Source organism: Zosterops lateralis (genome assembly GCF_965231275.1).
Source record: "Zosterops lateralis genome assembly, chromosome: 8".
Taxonomy (NCBI): Eukaryota; Metazoa; Chordata; class Aves; order Passeriformes; family Zosteropidae; genus Zosterops; species Zosterops lateralis.
This window is the reverse complement of record NC_139768.1, coordinates 33,134,129-33,154,872: the sequence shown is the minus strand read 5'-3', so window position 1 is coordinate 33,154,872 and position 20,744 is coordinate 33,134,129. Positions and strand designations below refer to the sequence as shown.

The 20,744-nt window shown below is 50.9% G+C and overlaps 1 protein-coding gene across 1 annotated transcript in view; it reads left to right on the top strand.

The window, feature by feature from the left end:
- Window positions 1-14,754: 14,754 nt before the first annotated feature.
- Window positions 14,755-20,744, top strand: part of LOC310912079 (uncharacterized protein) — a gene marked incomplete at its 3' end in the record, with an annotated part of 39,182 nt that continues 33,192 nt past the window's right edge. The window contains exons 1-6 of the mRNA XM_083866291.1: window positions 14,755-14,805; window positions 15,683-15,898; window positions 16,279-16,377; window positions 16,480-16,661; window positions 16,843-16,943; window positions 17,359-17,476. Of these exons, the coding sequence (XP_083722417.1) occupies window positions 15,751-15,898; window positions 16,279-16,377; window positions 16,480-16,661; window positions 16,843-16,943; window positions 17,359-17,476 (648 nt within the window). The 5' untranslated portion in view covers window positions 14,755-14,805; window positions 15,683-15,750. The remainder of the gene's footprint in view (window positions 14,806-15,682; window positions 15,899-16,278; window positions 16,378-16,479; window positions 16,662-16,842; window positions 16,944-17,358; window positions 17,477-20,744) is intronic.

Below are 20,744 nucleotides of genomic sequence, written 5' to 3'. Positions count from 1 at the left end.
GAGAGGAGAGGAGAGGAGAGGAGAGGAGAGGAGAGGAGAGGAGAGGAGAGGAGAGGAGAGGAGAGGAGAGGAGAGGAGAGGAGAGGAGAGGAGAGGAGAGGAGAGGAGAGGAGAGGAGAGGAGAGGAGAGGAGAGGAGAGGAGAGGAGAGGAGAGGAGAGGAGAGGAGAGGAGAGGAGAGGAGAGGAGAGGAGAGGAGAGGAGAGGAGAGGAGAGGAGAGGAGAGGAGAGGAGAGGAGAGGAGAGGAGAGGAGGCTCCTTTTCCAAAAAAACACGCTAAAAATAAAAGGCCCCCCGTCGGGTGAAGCTGCTGAAGACCCGCAGCCCCCGGGAAGCCCCTCCTGGGGGTCTCACCGGGCCCAGGGGCTGCTGCTGCTGCTGCCAGGGGCGGGGCAGGGCACGACACACCGCAGCGCTGGCGGTGCCGGGCGTCCGGCGGGGCTCGGACTCTGTCCATTGCCTTTGCAGCTCAGGCAGATCAGAAGAATGTCAAAGGTGGACGATAGCACCTGCTATTTCTCCCCTCTTTTCCTGGAGGGATTTGACAGTTCTCCCTTTCCCGCCACACAGCTGGAAGGCTTAAGCTTCCCAGGGCTCCTCAGATCCCTCCCGCTGCTCCTTCTTGTTCACTCCCGCTGCTCCCACTCTCCCTCCCAGCTCCCTCATGGTATTCCCTGTGCTCCCACTTCCCTGCCCGTGTTCCCGGCATCTCTTCCAGGGCTCCCAGCGGCAAAACACGGCGGGCACTGCGTGGGCTGGTCTGGGAGAGGCGAGACTTGAGGTGTCAGGAGAGAAAACCCGCCTTGGGCAAAGCATTCCCTGCAGAGACTCCTGCAGGAAGCGTCTCCCCCTCTTTTGGCCGCAGAGGGAGCCGAGTCTCCGGTGTTGACTCCAAACCGTTCAGGCTCCAAGCCCGACTGCCAGAAATTGTCTTGGCCCCAGTTCCCAGCACAGCAGTCAGAGCTCACACGGCTGAGGGGGGCAGTGCAGATTAAATCATTCCTGCTCCTGGCTGCCGTTTGATCTCTGACCTACACACTGTCACAGAGGGGCAAAACCCGCACAGAGGATGGATTTGTCTTGCTGGCACAAGACGAGAAGGAGAAATCTGACAGGAATATTCTTCATGGTTGTGCCCAGGCTTTGTCAAACTCTCCAGCTCCTGCACTCGGGGAAATAACAAGTGGCTTACAAGAAGTGACTTTTCTGTCAGTGAGGATGTTATTATGGATTCATCTCCCACTGGAAAACAGTCTCCATGCCCTACTGCTCTTTGCATCCCCCAAAGAGTTTGGAGGCTGCTGCCCAGCGAGCTCCTGAGTTGTATCTTCCTTGTCAATCTGATCAGCCCCTTGTTTAATTGTAAAAACTTAAATAAAATCCACTGAGCGTTGGCCTAGGGTCTCAGGACTTGCATATCTCTTCCAGAGAATGGGAGAAAAGTGTATTTCTTCCAGACCACAGAGTTTAAAAGTTTATGTTATCTACATATATTTTTAAAAGAAAAGGACGAAGAGTAAAATACCAATTACTAAGCCAGTGGTGCTCCAGTCTATTTATGTTCTCTTCTTTCACTTGTACCATCTCGAAGAATACGTAAAAAGAAAGAAAGGAAAAAAACCCACCACTGAATTTCAGCTGAACGAGAAGCAATCTGGCTGCAGGCTTGTGGCACTCTATTGCCTCAGTTCCAGCAAAGGAGCTCATTCCCTCCACAGTCACGAGCCACATCCCAAAGTACTGAGCACCAGCTTTGAGCTTTTTTAAAATGGAACTGTAAGAAAAGCTGCTGGGGAGGGCCGTGCTCCAGGCACATCTGTGGGATTCCATCTGTGCAGCTCCCGAAGCTCAACTCGTGTCTTTTCCTCTTGTTGCTGGATTTGGCTCATGCATTTCTTGAGGGGATGGCCCTGCAGTGCTCAGAGCATGTATTGACCATCAGAGAAACAGCTTCTGTCAGTGTGGATCATTCCTAAATGGACCATTGCCCAAAGTATATCCAGTGCCTGAATTTCACTTTAATGGCTCTTCAATGGCTTTGAAAGGAACCTGGTTTAACACACTCCATTTCTAAACAACCAGTGCCCAACGCTCCTTCCCTCCCTGCCCATGTTATCCTTTGGCCCCTGGAGAAAGGCTTGGAGCGTGGATATTCCCATGCAGAGCTGCCGCCTGAATTCCAGCTGTGTCAGGAACCGGCAGAGCTTCCAAGGGAGCTCAGCAGCATCGGGACAAGGACAGGTTTACATTTCAAAGGTTTTGCTATTTAAAACCCTCATCCCCCAGCCCCACCCATGTCCCTGGGGGGCACTTGACAGAGTTGCTGGAATTCAGCTGATTTCACCGCCCTGAGCTCGGGCTCCAGTTGATATTTTAAAGCAGGAGAAGGCGGTGGCCGGATGAGCTCCCGGCCCGTGCCGAGGCAGCTCCTGTGCCCACGGGAGGACACAGCTCCCTGCAGGAGCTCAGCTCCTTTCAGAGCCTCAGCAGTGGCCTCTGCAAGTTCTTTTCCCTCAGGAAAGGGATGCACATCCCTGCCTTCAGCACACCTCCAGGGGAACCCACCTGCAAAAGCTTTCCATCACTTGTGCACTTCCAGCTGGCTCCCTGAAAAACTCCAGACTGCATCCAAACCAAACTTCATCCCACCTGAACCCTGAATTTTAAGGCATCTCCAAGGGCTGTTGCTCGGGATTTCATTTCTGTGAGGGAAGATTGCCTTGGCTTTAATGCTGCTGATGGATGATGTCCTCAGGCTGGAAGGGAGGGGATTTGGGGAGGGCAGGACACACCTGGGAACTGTGTGGGAGCTCTGGGAGGTCAGAACTGGGAACTGCTGTCTGAGCCCCTCTGCAAACGGCCCGAGCCGCCATTCCCAGGCAATGGCAGCTGTTCCTTGGGAGCTCTGGGGCTGTGGGTGCCTCTGTCCAGGCTGCAGCATCTCCCCGTGCCTGGGGAGAGCAGCCGCTGGCCGAGGAGCTGAGGCAGCCCTGGAGCCGTGTCTGTGCCAGCCCTGTGTGAGCAGCCCCGGGCCCATCCCTGGGCCGTGTGTTGGGCACTCTGTGTGCCACGGGCAGGACACTGCAGGCGCAGCTCCTGCCCTGCAGATCCCAAGGACAAGAGGGGCTGGTGGCCTTTCTTTGGGGCTTCTGGCCTCCTCCCAGCCCACCTTCCCAGGCAGCTGGGACACACAGAAACACCAAGGAACATTGCTGGCAGGGAGCAGGAGACACCGAGGCCTCTGGGCCAGAAAAGCAGCCCTGGCCTCGGCAGCTCCATCATTTTGGGCTGGCAACGCTCACCTGCAGGAAATGCCCCCTGCCACTCTCCAGAAGAGCTTTGGCCCTGGAGCAAGGGAACCCTCAGGAGCTGTCTTGCCCATTTCTCCCTGCAAAGGGACTTTGCCTGAGTAAATTTACAGCTGTTGGGTAAATCCTGGAAAGGGCAGGAAAATCAGGGCCGTGGGAAGAGTTTGGTGCTGTCTCTGTGTGAGGTGCCAGCCAGTTGTGCCCTACAGCCATTGCAGGGGCTGGAGTGTAAAGCAGCATCAGCAGAAGAGAAGGAGCTGCATTTGGACAGGAGTTCCCTTGCTGGCAGCAGCCATTCCCATGGCAGGCAGGACCTTCTTCCTGAGCCTGAGACTGGCTCAGGTGCTTGGAGCAGGGGGCTGAGGAGGCCAAGATTCTCTGCTCTGGATATAAAGGAGAAACAGTTTTCAGTGTTTTTTTAAAGCAGGAGGTTTGTCCATTGGAGAGTGGGAGGTGCAGAAGAAGCGGGGCAGAGGAAGGAGAGCATCAGGTCTCAGCCGGCCGGTGTCGGATGAGCGGGCGGAGCAGGAACGGGCCCGGCAGGGCCCCAGTCCCAGAGCGGGCCCAGCGGGAGCAGGAGCAGCAGCTCCGGCCTCGGCCCCAGCGGCGGTCCCGGAGCGGCTCCTGGCGGGCCCGGCGGCCGCAGCCCCGCAGGTCCGGCGGGCGAGAGCCCCGGGGATGCCGCGCAGCGCCCCGAGCGACGGTGCCGCCGCATCCCGGGAGGAGCAGCGACCGCAGAAAGCGGAGCGGGCGCGGAGCCGCCGGGATTTACGGGCGGGGCGGGGCGGGGCCGGCTCAGGTGTGACGAGCGGGACCTGCACAGGGGCGAGGGGCCCCAGAGCGGCTGCGAGGGGCGGGGCCGAGGGGATTTAATGCACCGGGACTGCCCCGCAGAGCCCTTTGCCCCTATCTCTTTTCTTCTGCACCTCTCTTCCTCTATGCCTCCCCATTCTCTCCTCGTGTCTATCCCCCTACACACCCCAACCCTCCCCTACCCCTCTGTCCTCCCGTTCCTCCTTCCCACCCTGCCTTTCCCCCCCCTCACTCCGGCTCCTCCTGCCCCCTCTCCTTCCTTCCTCCTCCTTCCCCTCTGTTCTCCCTCTGCCCGCCTTCAATCCTCCCCGTCCTTCCTCCACCCTTCCTTCCCCCCAGCCCCTCTCCCCGCTGCCCTGCACACCCCAACAGCCCCCCCTGCCCTCAGTCCTTGACTCCCCCCCCCCCGCCACCGCCCCGCCTGCCCCCCTGTTCCCATCCTCCATCCTCCCCTCTCCTCCTTTCTCCGCAGCCGCGGGGCTCGGGGCGCCGGAGAATAAAGCCCAGGGGGCCGGAGCCCGGCGCCCCCCGCCCTCCCTGGAAGCCCCACAGGGGCCGGGCCATGCGGGTCGAAACAGCGCCCGACACCGCCGGGGCTGCGGCTTTCCCCACATCACACCGGGGTATCCCGGGGGGTCGGGGCTGGGCTTAGGGAGGGCCCTCCTTAGAGAAGGGTCCCGGGGTGGGGAGGGGCCCCTCCAGAGGAGGAGGTCCTGGGGGGGGGATGGGCCCCCTGAGGGGTCGGGGCGGGGCGGAGGGGGGACAACTCCCCTCCAGTCCCTCCCTCGGGTCCCCTCCTCCGGACGGGGCCCACCCCGGCCCCTCCCCGGGACCCTCCGCACTGGGGGCCGTGTGGATGGGGCAGGACGGGAGGGGAGGTTGGTTTGGCTGACACTTTGTCTGTTCACACTGCAGAGCGACGTGACCCCTCTGCTTCCCCCCCTCCCACCCCCAGGCCCGGGCCGGAGGAGGGGGCAGGGACAGGAGGGGAGACTGTTCTGGGCCAGAAAGCTGGGAAGTGCCTCACTGATTCTCGAGGGCTAAAATAGGAAGCAATTTTAACAGATAAAGATGACCTAGAACTAATTACAGATAAGCACCTCGATCCTGCCCAGTTTTTGTAGGGAGAACCAGCAGAAGAACAAATGCAGGATTGCTTAAAATTATAAACGACCAGACCCAAGGGAGAGAGGATGTGACAGAGCAACCCCTGCAGGAGAGGAAACAATTCTACATGGATGGATCCTGGAGGGTGATTCAGGGACAGCCAATGTCAGGATATGCTGTGGTAGAGGAAAGGTCAGTGAGCACAGAAAAGAGAAGGTTACCCCCCAGCTGGTCAGCTCAAGCGTGGGAATTGCACCTTTGAAAGGAGCCCTCGAGATATTAACACGAGAGAGGGGCCCTGTATTTACTGATTCTAAGTGGCCTCAGGGTGGTGCATGCTTTGGGGAAACTCTGGGAGGAAAGAGGACTATGAAATTCAAAAGGGAAAGGTTTAATTCATGAATGACTCATCTCAGAAGTTTTAGAGGCCTTACAGGTGCCAGAGGAAATTGCTGTTGTGCATGTTTGGGGGCATCAAAAAGGGACCACCTCAGCAATCAGAGGGAATAACTTGGCAGACTTAGAAGCTCAAAATGCAGCTGAGTCCGGGGAGGAGAAAGTGATGATGATATTGACCCCTACTGGAGAAATTCAGGATATACCAGTGTTCAGTAAAACCGAAGACGATCTCCTTAGAACAGGAGCAAAAAGGAGCAATGAAGAGCAGTGGGTGTTATCTGATGGAAGACAGACATTAAATAAATCATTAGCCAGGAAAATATTAGAAAGCATCCATAGCAAAACTCACTGGGGTACCCAAGCTCTGAGCGATCAGTTCCTGAAAAGAGGTACACTACCTGGGAAAAAGGCTTGTTTGTGGTTAGCTTAGCTCTCATAGAAGTGGAGAAAACTGCACGACAACAACCAATTGTCTTCAGAGGCCCCTTCAAGGTTAAGTCAGTCACTACTAGGACGCCCCACCTGACGGGGTGGCCCAGAGGGCCTCAGTAAGGCAGTGGTCTGCTCAGATTGAACATTATTGTAACATCTTCCCAAGAACTGAAGGAGCTGTGAAAAATCTAGCACTACAAGAAACAGAAAACTTGGATAGCATCCAAGACAAACCTGCCTCAGTCATCACCCCTCCCTTTTCTCCCGAATAGTCAGCAAATTCTTGGTTTAATGATGCTTCTGCTTTTTGCCCAACAGCTCCAAACATAATTCCCTCATTACGGGGACCAAGTGATTCCAGCAATCCAGCACATTGCCCTGGACAATCTGTTTTGGTGGACCTCCCTACTGTAGGGGAAGTACCACTAGTGCTGAAAACCCCTCTGAATAAATATACATGGGTAGCCTTTGATGCTCTAGGGAAGGAGCATCGAATAAATACAGGCTGGATAATTTTCATCATTCTAACCTTCTGCCTCCTCGTGACAGATTCTGTTGTGCTTACTTTCCACAGGAGAACTCCGAGGGACATGAAGGCCATATAAACCACAATAAATATTTTAAATAAGAAATTTTAAATAGTATTGATTCAGAAATATTAATGAACAAATTGGTTGCCACAATTAGAGATTTGACCAAATTAAAACAATCATTATAATCGTCCTTATTGGCTTGGGGACACTTCAGTGGTTGCTATTAAACATATTACCAAATTGGGAAAAGATAAACGTGAATGATAGCAAATTGGTAATTGATACACTTGGTGCTACACAAAACAATGTTTGGTTTTTTTGGCCCTTAGCTGCATCCAGGCACAGCTTTGGATGCAGATGGTTGTTGCCTCAATTATAAGGGAAGATGAGGAAGGCATTTTTCCTACTGAAATTTGGAAAATAATTTGGGACAATTCAAAATTTTTGAAAGAGAATTCCAGTCCTGGTGGAAATTGGTGAACTTTACCCATAACCCCAGTACCAACACAGTGTCCTGGGTTGCAGTGTAGGATGTACACAAAGTATTTATTCTATCACCATCTTCATGAACTGTTGAAACCAGGTGGGCTAGTGTTTTCCCAAGCCCACTGCTTTTTCTGCTAATGGCCCATTAACGCCTTTGGGGTGTTTTCTGCTAATGACTTTTGGGGTGTCTCCTGCTAATGGCCCGTGAGTCACAGGTAACTCCCTCCAGGGGTTATCTCTGTTAATGGGCCATCAAGGACCCATTTCACACTTCTCATGCTATTGTGAGATGCTCTGCCCAGGGGGAGGAGCCAAGCATTCTCACCTGGATATAAGCTGGTATGTGGGACAGTGCAGGTAGCACTTATCCACTGGATTCCCAGAGGAGCAGGGCTACCAGACCTTTCTACAGGATCACTGCTTCAGGAAGAGCACCTCACCTGGACTGCTTCCATCATCCTGCTCAGGTTGTATTCTGACTCTGTCAGTGATCCTTTGTGTTATTGCATTTATTTTATTTTACTTTTACCTTTTTTACCTTTCTTCTTATTAAATTATATCTCTGACTTGGAGCCTCTCATTCATTTTGCTTTCAAACCACAACATTTTGTTTTAAAAAATGCAATGTTTCAGTGCATTTGATATTCCCTATCATTGCCTTAGGTATGAATCATGATGGAGCTATTCTCTATCCTTCCAAGCATAGAGAATGGGCCCATCAAATTGGTGAGAAATGGCAAACTGTCAAATGTCAATTTAGAATCTTGTGTTGTTAGGGAGCAACAAGGTTTCATTTGTGAAAGTAATGCAATTATAGCTCAAGATATTTGTCTGGACACAGAGCAAAATATTTGTCATTTTGAAGTACATCATAACAAAGCTCCTGGAACAGTGCTCGTGTATATAGGCAATGGGTGTGCATGCTTTAGGACTGTCTGTGATGTTGTAGTTGTAGAAAATATAGTAGTGAATACTAAAAATCACTCAAATTTTTGTGTTTGTAATTTTACCACAATTACAGGATGTGACTTCTCTTACACAGCCCCAGTTACGTCCTACAATCTTTTACAATCCAATTTCACACTGATTCACCAGATAACGCCTGCCCCCATTGGAATGAACCTGACCTTAATTAAGCAATTGTTGCTTCACCAGGACTTAATAGAAATTTTGGAAAAGATCAAGAAAAATGGACAGAAAACTTTGATAACAGTCCATCATGATGTGAAGGAAATACATTGTGTTTTGGAAAGGGTGAAAAAGGATGCTGAATACAGGTGGTGGGATACCCTTTTTGGGTGGTCACCTACTGCTACAGGTGTCCTGAACAAAGTGTGTCATCCTCTTGTTGTTCTTTTGATTTTGGTTTTCACTGGCTTTATTTTATCAGTCATTTCATACATTTTAAATTGGAAAATGATGAAGCAGTTGACACACTTGGCATCTATAATGAAAGCACACAGTTTAGTCAACACTCCTTTTGCAAAAGATACTCCTAAAGTTATTGACACAAGACGCACTACCCAAACAGTGAAAATTAGACCTGCAACAGCAAATTGATTTGAAATTGTTTGTCTGTTTGTTTTGATTAGTGTTGTTTGTTTTAGTTATGTTAATTAAAAAATTAAGTTTTTGTTTGGAAATTGTAATCCCTTTATAACTTTAAGGAATTTTATGAAAATTGTTTTCAATTGATAAAAATTAATTTTTTGTTTGAAAATTGTAATAATTTTATAACTTTAATTGATTGTATTTTATTAATTATTTAGTGATTTGTGTTAATTATTTTGAAAAATTGTTTTAAACAATCTCTTAAATTTTTTGTTTTCTTTTTATTCCCTTTTCTTATTTTTTTCTTTTTTTTTTTCTCTCTCTCTCTCCCTCTCTCTCTTCTACACACTCCCTCTATTGTTTCTGTTTTTCTGGGATATGCTGCCAACGTGGATGAGTCCTGAAGACTTCACAAGACTACGGAACCCTGCTGATGGAAGAGAACCTTTGTCGCCAGTCGTGAGTCACGGAGTGGTGTCAGAGTCTGTCCAAGGATGTGATTTGCCTCACAACTGTCTCTGATGGTTGGGGACTGGGACCCCGAACTCTGAAGGGAGCCCCTGGCCTGGCTGAGGTGGGATGTTTGCCAAGTCTTGGAGGACTGGTCTGCATCTCCATGAGAACGGAGTGCAAGAACAATGGAACTGGTCACAGTGGACTGAACTGAGGCTGCATGTCCTAACTGGTCTGTCCCTACCAGAGGAATGTGGCTAGCAGCTTGTTCCTGAGCATCCAACCTTGACACAGGTGGTTCCTGCCTTGGCTCTGTGCCACCCACTTTGGTTCCCGTTGGCTCTGTGCCACTCGCTTTGGTCCCTGCCTTGACCAACCTATAAAAAACTCTGGAGACCCCTGCTCACTTTTGTGATCACCCCACTGGAGAAGATCACATCTATGGGCATCTCTAGGCCTTGAGGACTCATCCCTCCACGTTGGTAGCTATAATCCCCTTCCCCTCTTTCTCTATCTTTCTCACTATTCTCCATTTTCTCTCCCCACTATCGCATTTGTTGGCACTAAATAAAGGTGCATTTTTTGTTTAAGTAAACTGAGTTGTCCCCCACTGTGTCTTTTATGCTCTGAGATCCCCAAAATGAACCATCAGGTTCCCTGCATATGTTTGCAGACCCTGACACTGTAACATGCAGAAAGCACTACCATCAGCCCTCTCCACTGAGATATCTCCCAGATTGGATCCTGCTCATATACCCTGTTTAAAGCAGCCCACAAGGAGACCCTCAGGTTGGGTACAATGTCAGTGTGAAGATCAGGGCCAGCTCTGGTGTTGTAGCTCTCTCAGGAGACAAGTGTGTTGTAAAATTTGTTGAGAGAAAACGAAAAGTTCCAACACTAATCAAGGACAAGAACCAATTCTAACCCTTTGATGTGGAGCTGAGTGGATGATCCCTGATACTCACCAGCTATTAGAGGCTCAGTGGGAAGCTGCAGTAAATCAAAACCAGGGACCATATTTGGAGTGCAGACAACTACTCCATATGATGGGGAGGACATAAGACCTTATTCCAAAAGTGAACTCAATAAGGGCTGGCTATTTAAGGAACGGCAGAGAACCACAATATAAGAAAAGCAGGTGACAGAGGTTATTCTGTGACAAGGAGATGAGGAGGCAAGAGCAGATTAACCACTGTACTCCCCACCAAGGAGATCATACTCACATGCTGTGGGCAGCAATCCCATCAGGCATGGAAGGTGGGGGTACACGTTATTCTGGACTCCTCATACTCCTAGTTAGTCTTCTCCCCCTTGGGGATCTCAAAAATACACGTCACAAATGCTGTCAGTCCCTTTATGTAAGTTCTCTTCTCATTACTCACACCCTTGTTGACCCCCACTGTTGGGACCCACCCAAATCAGACACCTGCACACACGGCCAGCAAACATTCTGGGCTGCAGAAAACCGAGGATAAACCAGTACAAGACAGGGCAGTGAATGCCCAAAAGGGGAGAAATGGGTTTGTTCTGAAAGAGCTCTTGGGGGTGGGATTCAAGAAGACTTAGTGAAAGAACAATTAGTATCCCCAAATTCCCTGCAACCAATGCAAAACATTCTGAAAACTCCTGTAGGAGACACCTGATTTGGTAAAGTGTTTACAAAAAGGCCAGAGCCAACCTCACACAGAAATTTCTGTGCAAAGCTCAAACAACAAATAGAAGCTCAGACAGAAATCCTGAGGTGAGGGAAGAATTGATTTGTAGATCTAGGAGAAAGGATCAGCAAAGAACGGAATGTTACTGACTGCTAAGTGTGTGGAGGGGCCTTAATGTCTGAAGAGTGGCCCTAGAAAGGCAGTAGCCTGGGCCTGGTCAAACCCCTTAAATGGAACAGGACCAACATGAAAGGAGGAAACGGACCAGAGGGGAGGATATTAAGTTCAAAAATAATAGGAGAGGAGTGCCTCTGAAATTTGGGAAAAGAGTTCTTAGATAATGTAGGATAACTTCCTGTAAAAGGTATAAAGTTTATAATAGAACTTTCACCTAGTAGATCCCTAAAAAAACCCACACAATATTGGAGCAATGAGAGGACAAAGAATTGTAGATATGAAAAAGAGATGAAACTTTTCTAGTGTAATGACCCTGAGGAAAATCCCTATTTTTAGTTCCCTAAAGTATCTAAATCTTAGGGAAACAGGACTAACAACAACAACAACAACAAAACAAAACAAAACAAAGCAAAGAAAAAAAAAAACAAAACAAAACAAAACAAAAACAAAAAACAAAAAACAAAAAACAAAAAACAAAAAAAAAAAAAAAAAAAAAAAACAAAAAAAAAAAAAACAAAAAAAAAAAAAAAACCCCACCAGTACTAAAAAGCACCCAATGGTTATTCTAAATGTGTGAGGAAAAGGTTTGTGGAGGCCCAGGGGCTTATCCTCAAGGTAGCTGTGCCTCAACCCTGGACCGAGGCAGATGGGGAAAGACACCCTTTTAGGTCATGGTGAGGAAAACCTCCCTCCCATGGGGCTTTGCAGCCACGTGTTAACATTTCTTAGGTTTCATTGTTCTATTGGTTTGTTAAGTTTATGTCACCCTGTTACCACATAGGCCCCCATGGCAGAATGTTCTTCCTTCCCTTGAACCCCATTGGGTTAAATTTGCTGCAGTGTTACACCCTGTAACCCCATTAGTCCCCTTAGTTTGTATTTACCCCTTACTGTTCCCTATTCTTATTGGACCCTGACCTTGAGACCCTCCCCAGTTGTCCCGTCTATAACCCTGGAGTGCCCTCAGAGCCCTTTGGGCTCCTGTCCCTGGTCTGCATTGGAGGCTGTGCCCACGATGGAGACAATAAACAGCACTCAGATTTCCACACAGGACCCATCTCCTCTCCTTTTCCCAGCTCTTTATTACCAGAGTGCACCGGGCCTGGAGGCACTGGTGGCTCTCAGGGACATGCAGTAACACAATGTGACAAAGGTTTATTCAAACTTCCTCCCCTATCAAAAAAAAACCAAAACAAAACAAAAAACAAACAGCAACAAAAACCAACCAAAACAAAACAAAAAAATGTACTCTATGAATTAAACAACCAGATTTTTTTTGTGAACAAACCAAAACAGAAATAATTTAAAGAGAAACGAGAGAGAACCAATCAGAGAAATCAGGAGATACCAAAAGTAAGGCAATAAAGAGCCTGCTGAACAAATAATACAAATATATTGTGGTCCAGCCATTTAAGCATAAGATGAGAGTTGGGGATATCAAACCTGAATTTACATGTTAAATCACATCCTAAGACTCCAAGTAGTTGTAGAAATCACATTTAATAAAACAGCCAGGACCATAAAGTTAATAATTAACCAGCAAAGGCAGACCTGAGCTGCAGTGTATCAAAATCAGTCAGCATTAGACTATTTGTTAGCAGAAGAAGGAGGGGTTTATACAAAGTTTAACACATTTGATTACTGTTTACAAATTGATGATAATGGGGATGCAGTTTTGGATAAAATCAAAAACATCCAGAAAATAGCCCATGTGGCAGTCCAAAAATGGGATTCTATAATGAATAAAAGATAGAATATATTTTTTTAGAATATTTTAGTAGAAAAGAGCAAAATTTGTAGTACTATGTAAAATAACACGTTTTTTCATGTTCAGTTCCATGCCTTATTTGATTAATTATGTAGTTCAAAATATGCAAATAATAGCTATACTCACACATTCAGAGTTAAAAACCATAAAAAAATGCAGAAAATTATAATGTTAAGGAAAAAAAAGATACTAACAACTAAAGAATGTGCTTAAGATCTATAAAGGTATCAGTATGGCAAAAGTACAGAAGTTCAAAAGTTGTAGCTCAAGCCAAATACAGTAAGAAAGACAAAGGGAACGAGTTGTTAATAATAACCCTGTAATATTGGCTTTCCCATTTGTGCATTAGTCTTTACATGTTGTTACACATTGTAAGTATAGAGTGATTTATAACCTAATTTTCATTTTAAGTATGCCCTGTATAGCCCATGGAAATAGCAGTGTGATGAATGTATTCTGTTGATGTACACATAGAAATAACAGCTCATAGAAATAACAGGGGGATCAATGTATTGTACTGTAAGCCTTAGCAAAAAAGAAAATGTTAAAATACTGCCATGTAACCCAAAGAACTGTATGGAGCAATAAAGTTGTTTCCCACATTGGGTGACTGACCTCTCCAAGTGATAAGATAACCCTGACATGAACCAGAACACCAGAGGAGGATTGGAAAATGCCATGTTAAATTTAAAGACAAACTAAATCCTTATCAGAGGACCTGATAAGGTATCAGCTGTAAAACAACAAGAGATAAGGTATAAGCTGTAAAAAAGAAGATGAAAACACAAGGAAGAATAAAATACATGAACCTGACACACAGCATGTTATGTAGAAAAGCCAGAGTAGGAAGAAACCAAACAGAAAAATTGCCAGAACATCAAACAGTTCCCAAGAATGTTTGACTAATACATGAAACTTAGGAATATAGATGTACCTTAGCAAAGTGACAGTATATAGACAACACTGTCTTAATGCACTGGTGTCTTCTGTGTCTGTTTGCCAAGAACATCCCAGGGCTGCACACTGTCCTCTTTTATTCCCTTATTAAATTTTGAAAAATATTCTGAGATGGTTTTATTTGTTGTTTTTTTACACTTTTGTGTACATAGAATTAAAGAACTGTTATTCCATTTCTTATATCTCTACCTGAGAACCCCTTAATTTCAAAATGAAAATAATTTGGAAGGAGGGAGTTTACATTTTCCATTCCAAGGGAGGCTCCTGCATTCCTCAGCAGACACCTGTCTTTGAAACCAAAACAGCCCCATCCCTCTGGGCCAATGTGTGGGGAGGGGAGGAGGGAGGGAATCAGGGATAAAGTGAAGCCCAGGAAGGAGAGAACAGTGTGGGGAAGGGTCATTTTTACAATTTGGCATACTTCTCATTCCCTTGTTCTCATTTGTTTGATAAGAAATTGAATTTCTTATCCAAAGAGGAGGAGAGGGACAGAGGGTTTTGCTGGCCCCGGGCAGCTGGCCAGGCCCAGGCCGCCCCAGGAATCCCGGCCACAATTCCCTCCAGCATTTCCCGGCCCCAGGGCGGGGCCGGCTCCGCGGGCCGGCGGCTCCAGGAGTTCCGAGGGGGCAAAACGGGGCCGAGTGAGAGGAGGCAGGTGCTGCCAGGGGGTGAAATGTCTTTGCTGTGAGCTGGCAGGGAGAGGAGGAGGGAGCAAGTGGAGCAAAGCCAAGGGGCGAGAAAGAGGGACGAGGCCGGAGCGGTGGAAGGCGGCGGGGATGGCCGTGGGGCAGGCGGGCGTTTCGCTTTCCAGCGCTGTGGGGGGAAATGAAAGAACTGTCAAATCTGTCCGGGAAAAGAGGGGAAGAAATAGCAGGTGGTGGATATCGCCGACAATTGGAATTCCTTTTATCGGCCTGAGCTGCAAAGGCCCCGCGGGTGGGCCGGGCCGCGGTGGCTCCGGTGCCGAAATCCTCCCGCTCACGGGACAGGGATGGCGGTGACGAAATGCCGCCGGCGCGGCTCTTCCCGGCCGGGAGCCAAGTCCAGGGGTTGTCACCCCGCTGGTGACAACCAAAAGCCGATCCAACCGCCCACAGTTTCATCAGCGGCCACATGTCCGGCAGATAGGCCGCGGCGTGGGAGAGCTCGGAGGCGGCTCCGGCAAAGGTAGGACCCGCCCCCCGCTGCTTTCCCGCCTCTGATTGGTCAAAACGGCCAAACGACGCTCTGCCCCCACGGCGGCTTTAAAAACTACAGCGGCCGGGGAGGTGGGTCAATGTCCGAGTAAAGCGGTGCTCAGGCCTCGGAGGCGGCCCCGGTACAGGTGGGACCCGCGGTGGGTTGTGCCCCAGCTCGGGGCTCGCTGCGGGCCGGGGGGGGCCGCGGTGAGGGGCAGGGGCCGGTTCTGGCGAGTTCCTTGTGCCGGGTTCCCCCGTGTCCCCCCTTGGCTGAGGTGGCGGAGGGAGCGGCTGCCCGCGCTCTCCTCCTTGCCCGGATCCCTGGGGACGAGCCGGGCCCGCAGCAGCAGCGATGGCTCATCCCGGGGGCTGTCGCTGGGACAGAGGCGGCTGCTCCGTGCCCGGGACACTTCCCTGCCGGGAGCCGCCGGCAGTGCCCGGGCAGGAGCCAAAGCGGCCGTGCCCGCGCTCGGTGTCCCCGGGCTCCGAGCCGCCGGCCCGGGCCAATGCGGGGGACAATGGTGAGCGGCCCGGGGCTGCTGCTGCTGCTGCTGCTGCTGCTGCTTCTTCCCCCCGGGCAGGCGGACTCCGAGCCGCAGCTGTCCCGTCCCCGCTGCAGCCGGCAGCTCGCAGGCGCTGTCCCCGCCTGTCCCGGCACGGAGCTGGGCTGCAGCGGCTGCAGAGCCCCAGGGGCCGGGACAGCTGCGGCCACCGGAGAGCTCCCGGAGGCTGCGCTTGTCTCCGCAGGAGCTGCCGCGGCGTCGGCGGAGCGGGGACAGGGCGGGACTGAGCTGGCAGCGCCTTCCTGAGCCTCGGTGTCCCGCAGGGCCGGGACCGGCGGTGACCTCTCCCCGTGTCCCTTTCAGTGTGCCGTCAGCGCGGGTGGGGAGCTGTTCCCGAGGCCCATCTCCGAAAGGCTTTTTCAGCACTCCTGATGCCTCCGGAGCGAGTTGCTGTTTGTTCCAAGCAGAGAGATGCCGGCTGTGAGCTGGAGGAGAGTGAAATCTCCTGCGTTCCTGGGCTCCTGAACAAGCCTCTGGAGGACGAATCTAGAACAGTGAATAAAATCAGAAGATTCCTGGGTGAGTGCAGGGCCACCCCTGTGGCCTCTGGGGAGGGGACGGTGTCACCTGCCAAGGACAGGGCTGGCAGGTGTGGGGCTGTTTCCCGATGTCTGGAAGAGGCCTCGTGCTCTGCTCGGCCCCATCGGTGGCTGCGACCAAGAGCCCCAGCTGCCCCCAAGGCTGTGCAGTTCTGCAGCTGCAGCCTGTCCCCAGCCCTGTGTCCCTGGCTGTCCCCAGCCCTGTGTCCCTGCCTGTGTGCCAGGCTCTTGGCTCCCTGGCTGCCAGCTGAGTGAGGGGCACACTGGCTGAGGGCTCCCTCCTGTGCTCCCTGGGCATTGAGGGAGCAGATTGGAGGGCCGCCTCTGGTTCTCCCAGCCAGCAGCTCTTTCCTGCTGCAGGCAAGTGGTTCAGGTCCCATCCCGTGCTCACCTTGGTGCTGATCGTGCTCCTCGTGTCCCTGGTGCTGGCTTTGGTGGTGGCCTTGGCTGTGCAGTCAGGTAAGGGAGGGGCAGCAGCCTGGGCCCAGCCCCTCGGGGCAGAGCGGGCTCCCTGCTCCCTGCACAGGGGAATCCTCAGAGCTTCTCCTCTTCCCCCTCCAGCACCACAGCTTCCAGTTCCACCTGCGGCTCCCCAGTGTGTTCCGGGCTGTCCCTCCGGCTGGGTTGGCTACAACGGGCTCTGCTACTACTTGTCAAGGGATGCCGGCACCTGGGAGCAGGCTCAGGAACGGTGCTCCGAGCTCGGGGCCTCCCTGGCCGTTGTCAAGGATGAGGAGGCCACGGTGAGTGAGGGGCTGCGGGCGGTGTGGGGCGGCTGAGGGGAGCCTGGGGGTGCTCCTGGGCCGGGCTGGCTGCTGGCAGGGCTGGGGGTGCAGCCCCGTCCCGGGGCCTTGCAGGGAAGGAGCCCCGGGCACGTGTCCCCCCGAGGGGCCGGGGCAGCTCCCACTCCTCTCTCCTGGGCAGGGTTTGCTCTCCCGCCTCCGCGGGAACGTCGATTACTGGCTCGGGCTGCGCAGGCGGGGCCAGCGCCTGCAGTTGGGGGACGGCAGCGACTTCAGCTCCTGGTGAGTGCCGGGGAGCCGGGCAGGGCACGGGGGGACAGGGGCACAAGGTGTTCCCCTGGTAACCAGCGCTGCCTCTGCTCCTCCTTGCAGGGTTCCTGTCCTTGGCGATTCCGAGTGTGTGTGCCTGGCTGACAATGCATTCGGGACTCACAACTGCTCAAATGAGCGGCCGTATCTGTGCAGCAAGGCCCGAGCTCCCCTGTGACAGGGGCTGGAGAAAGGACCTTCTCCACGCTGGGCAGTCCCAGCTTCACCTCACAGCCCGGCACAGGGCTGTCCTTCTTCAGGTGCCCCCTGTGCCCTGCACTCACCCTCAGGGTCACCTCAGTGCCTGTTCCTCCCCACTGCCGAGGCCGGGCGGGGTGTGGAGAGGAAAAGTCTCTGCAATCCATCCTGCCCCCGGTGCTCCCTGCAGTCTGTGGATCGCCCTCATTCCACCCCTGGCTGCATTGGGAGCCACCAGCGCCCCTGCCGGCGGTGCCCGGAACTGCAGCGAAGGGGAAAGTGGCGCGGCCGAGAGTGGCCGGGACTGGGTTTGTGTTCTGTTCATTGTTAATGCTGCACTGGGGGTCTGCTTTCTTGTACATACTATTTTTTAAAAAACATACGAATATTTTATAATAATATTTTTACTGTTATTTTATATAACTCTAATTTTTATGTATATTGTAGTATAACATACTTTCTTATACAAACTATTGTATGTTCTTCCTGTGCACATATCATTACCTGAGAACTGCTTCATTTCAAAATTATAATAATTCAGAGAGGCAGTGTTTACATTTTTCATTGCCAAGGAAGCTTCTGCCTTCCTTAGGAGACCCCTGTCTTTCAAAGGAAAACAACTCCCCATCCCTCTGTGCCGCTGTGTGGAGTGGAGGGAAGGGAGGTAATTGAGGATCAGGTGGAGTCCAGGAAGGAGAGAACACTGTAGGGAAGGTCAATTTCTAGGATTTGCTGTACTTCTTTCTTTTGCTCTCTGATATGTTTGACAATAAATTCAATTAATCTTCCTGGTCCTGGTCTGTTATGCCCATGATGGGTGAGAGACCTCTCACTGCCTTTATTGAGACCCTCGAGCCTTTCCCGATGTGCTCTGTTCCCTGCCCAGGGGAGGAGCAGAGGGACAGAGGGTTTTGCTGGCCCCGGGCACCTGGCCAGGCCCAGCCCAAGAATCCCTGCCAAAATTAATAGCTGAAACCCCAGAAACAGCTTCCCTGGGGCTGCATTTCCTTACCAGCTTCTCCGGCGTTTGGTCTTTTTTCTTTGCACTTTTTTTTTGGGGACAGGAGTCCCCTCCCCCAGCACAGGTGGGACCTGTGGTCAGTTGTGCCCCAGCTTGGGGCTGACTGAAAGCTGAGGGGGCCCCACTGGGGCAGGAGGGTCTGATGAGGTTTTGTGCCCAGTTTCCCCCATGTCCCCCCTGCCCTGAGACTGCGGAGGGAGCAGCTGCCCATGGTCACAGAATTACGGAGTCACTTGGTTGCAGAGACCTCCAAGGTCATCGATTCCAACCTAGCCCTAACACCTCAACTAAACCATGGCACCGAGTGCCACATCCAGTCTTTTTTTAAACACATCCAGTCATGCTGACTCTACCACTTCCCTGGGCAGACCATTCTCTTGTATTTCGAGTCCAAGATCCCCCTAATTAGGCGTTCTTTTCCATTTCAGAGTCCTGTGCCAGAGTTAAAAGATGAGTGGAACTTGCAGCTTTGGTCTTAAAAGGTGTTTATTAAATTTTTATCTCAAAAGTCCTGTGCGCCACCCTACACCAGGCTTAATGCGCTGAAAGACATCGCTGCCAAGAACACGACACCTGATGTTCAAAGTCTCTTGAAGATTTCTAATCCAATTAACTCTTGAAACGTACTATAGTTACAGTTTTGTACCAATAATTACTACCAATTCTACACACCGAAATTTTTACATCACATACATTTTACCAATGTCTTTGTGCCACTGTCACAGCAGAAGATGGAGTAGAAGAAGAGCTTAAGACACCGCCCAAAATTCTCTGTCTTGCTTCTATCTACTTCCATTCTAAAAACCCAAAACTACAAAATTTTCAGCCTGTGACAAACTGATTTAAATTGTTGTTGTTCTCATTTAAGCCATAAGTGTTGGCAGTTTTTCCCATGGACTAAGGTCAAAGGCAATGCTGTCCTGGGGTCCCAGAAGGGGTCTCGGAGGCCCCAGGGCAGGTTGATGGGTTTTCCCTGTGCCCTGTGTCAGTTTGCTCCTTTGGGTTTTCCCAGGCTCTGGCTAATGCCAGGAGCAAACTAGCAGGTGTGGGGAACAGCGAGCACTAGCAGTGCTGAAGCTGAACCTTTGGGGTGTTCTACCCCCAGCCAGACAAGGAGACACTGACAAAGACCTGAGCAAAGGAGTGCGAGAGGGGCTTTCTATAAGGTTCCAGCAGGCTTATTACTAAAGGAAAGGCATGGAGAAAAGAGCAACAGATATGGCTGTGCAGCAGCTTTTAAACAAGGGGTGGTACAATGGGTGGAACATAACAGCAACCAGTGGGATCCTTGTGGGTGGGAATACAAGGGGAGGTACAGAAAATCATGACCAATGGGGTACACAAAGGGGAGGATACAGAACCAAAGTGCCAATCAGACACCAAGGAGCAGAGAACGTTCTGGATAGAAGGGCATGGGAAAACTCTGATGGACAGGTCAGGGGTTGGCATATTTAGGGATTGACAGGGAAGGGTCTGGAACAGAGGGTTGGGTAAACTTGATGGGCAGGAGGGATGGCAGGAACATTAAGGGCTGAACCAATTGTGAGGGAAATAAAGGGGATTAGGAACACACCACAACACCCTGGACTCCAACACCATTCCAGTACTTTATCACCCTTTCCATAAAAAACTTATTCCTAATATCCAACCTCTATTTCCCTTGGTGCAGCTTGTGACTGTGTCCTCTCATTCTGTCAGTTGCTGCCCGGAGAAAGAGACCAACCCCCACCTGACCACAACCACCTTTCAGGGAGTTGTAGAGAGTGACAAGGTCATCCCTGAGTCTTCTCGAGGCTGAACAACCCACCTCCCTCAGTCCTTCCTCACAGGGTTTGTGTTCCCACCCCTCACCAGCCTCGTTGCCTCCTCTGGACACACTCAAGTGTCTCAATGTCCTTCCTAAACTGAGGGGCCAGAACTGGACACAGCACTCGATGTCCTTCCTAAACTGAGGGGCCAGAGCTGGACACAGCACTCAGGCTGTGGCCTCACCAGGGCCCAGTACAGGGGAAGAATGACCTCCCTGCTCCTGCTGGCCACACCATTCCTGATCTAGGCCAGGTGCCCTTGGCCTTCTTGGCCACCAGGGCACTCTGCTGGCTCATGTTCATGGCTGTCACCAGCACCCCCAGGTCCCTTTCTGCCTGGGCACTGTCCAGCCACACCATCCCCAGCCTAGAGCACTGCAGGAGGTTCCTGTAGCCAAAATGCAGGACTCAGCACTTGGACTTATTAAACATCTCCCCTTTGGACTCTGCCCATCCATCCAACCATTCCAGGTCTCTCTGCAGAGCCCTCCTATTGGACCCGATATTTTCTGAGCCTGAGAATTGCTTGCTCTTCCCAAGGGAAACTTTTCAACAGTTCTCTTTTTCCCAAAACAACCTTGGGTAAACAATATTCCTTTCCCATAACAAGTGTTGTTTGCTATTTCCGTTACTTAGCCAATGGGAAAGGTGTCAGTCCTATGGACCAATAACGTGACTTCTTAGCACAGCATGTTATATAAGGGCTGAATGAATTGTAAATAAAGCCTTCTGATTTTCTACTGCCTT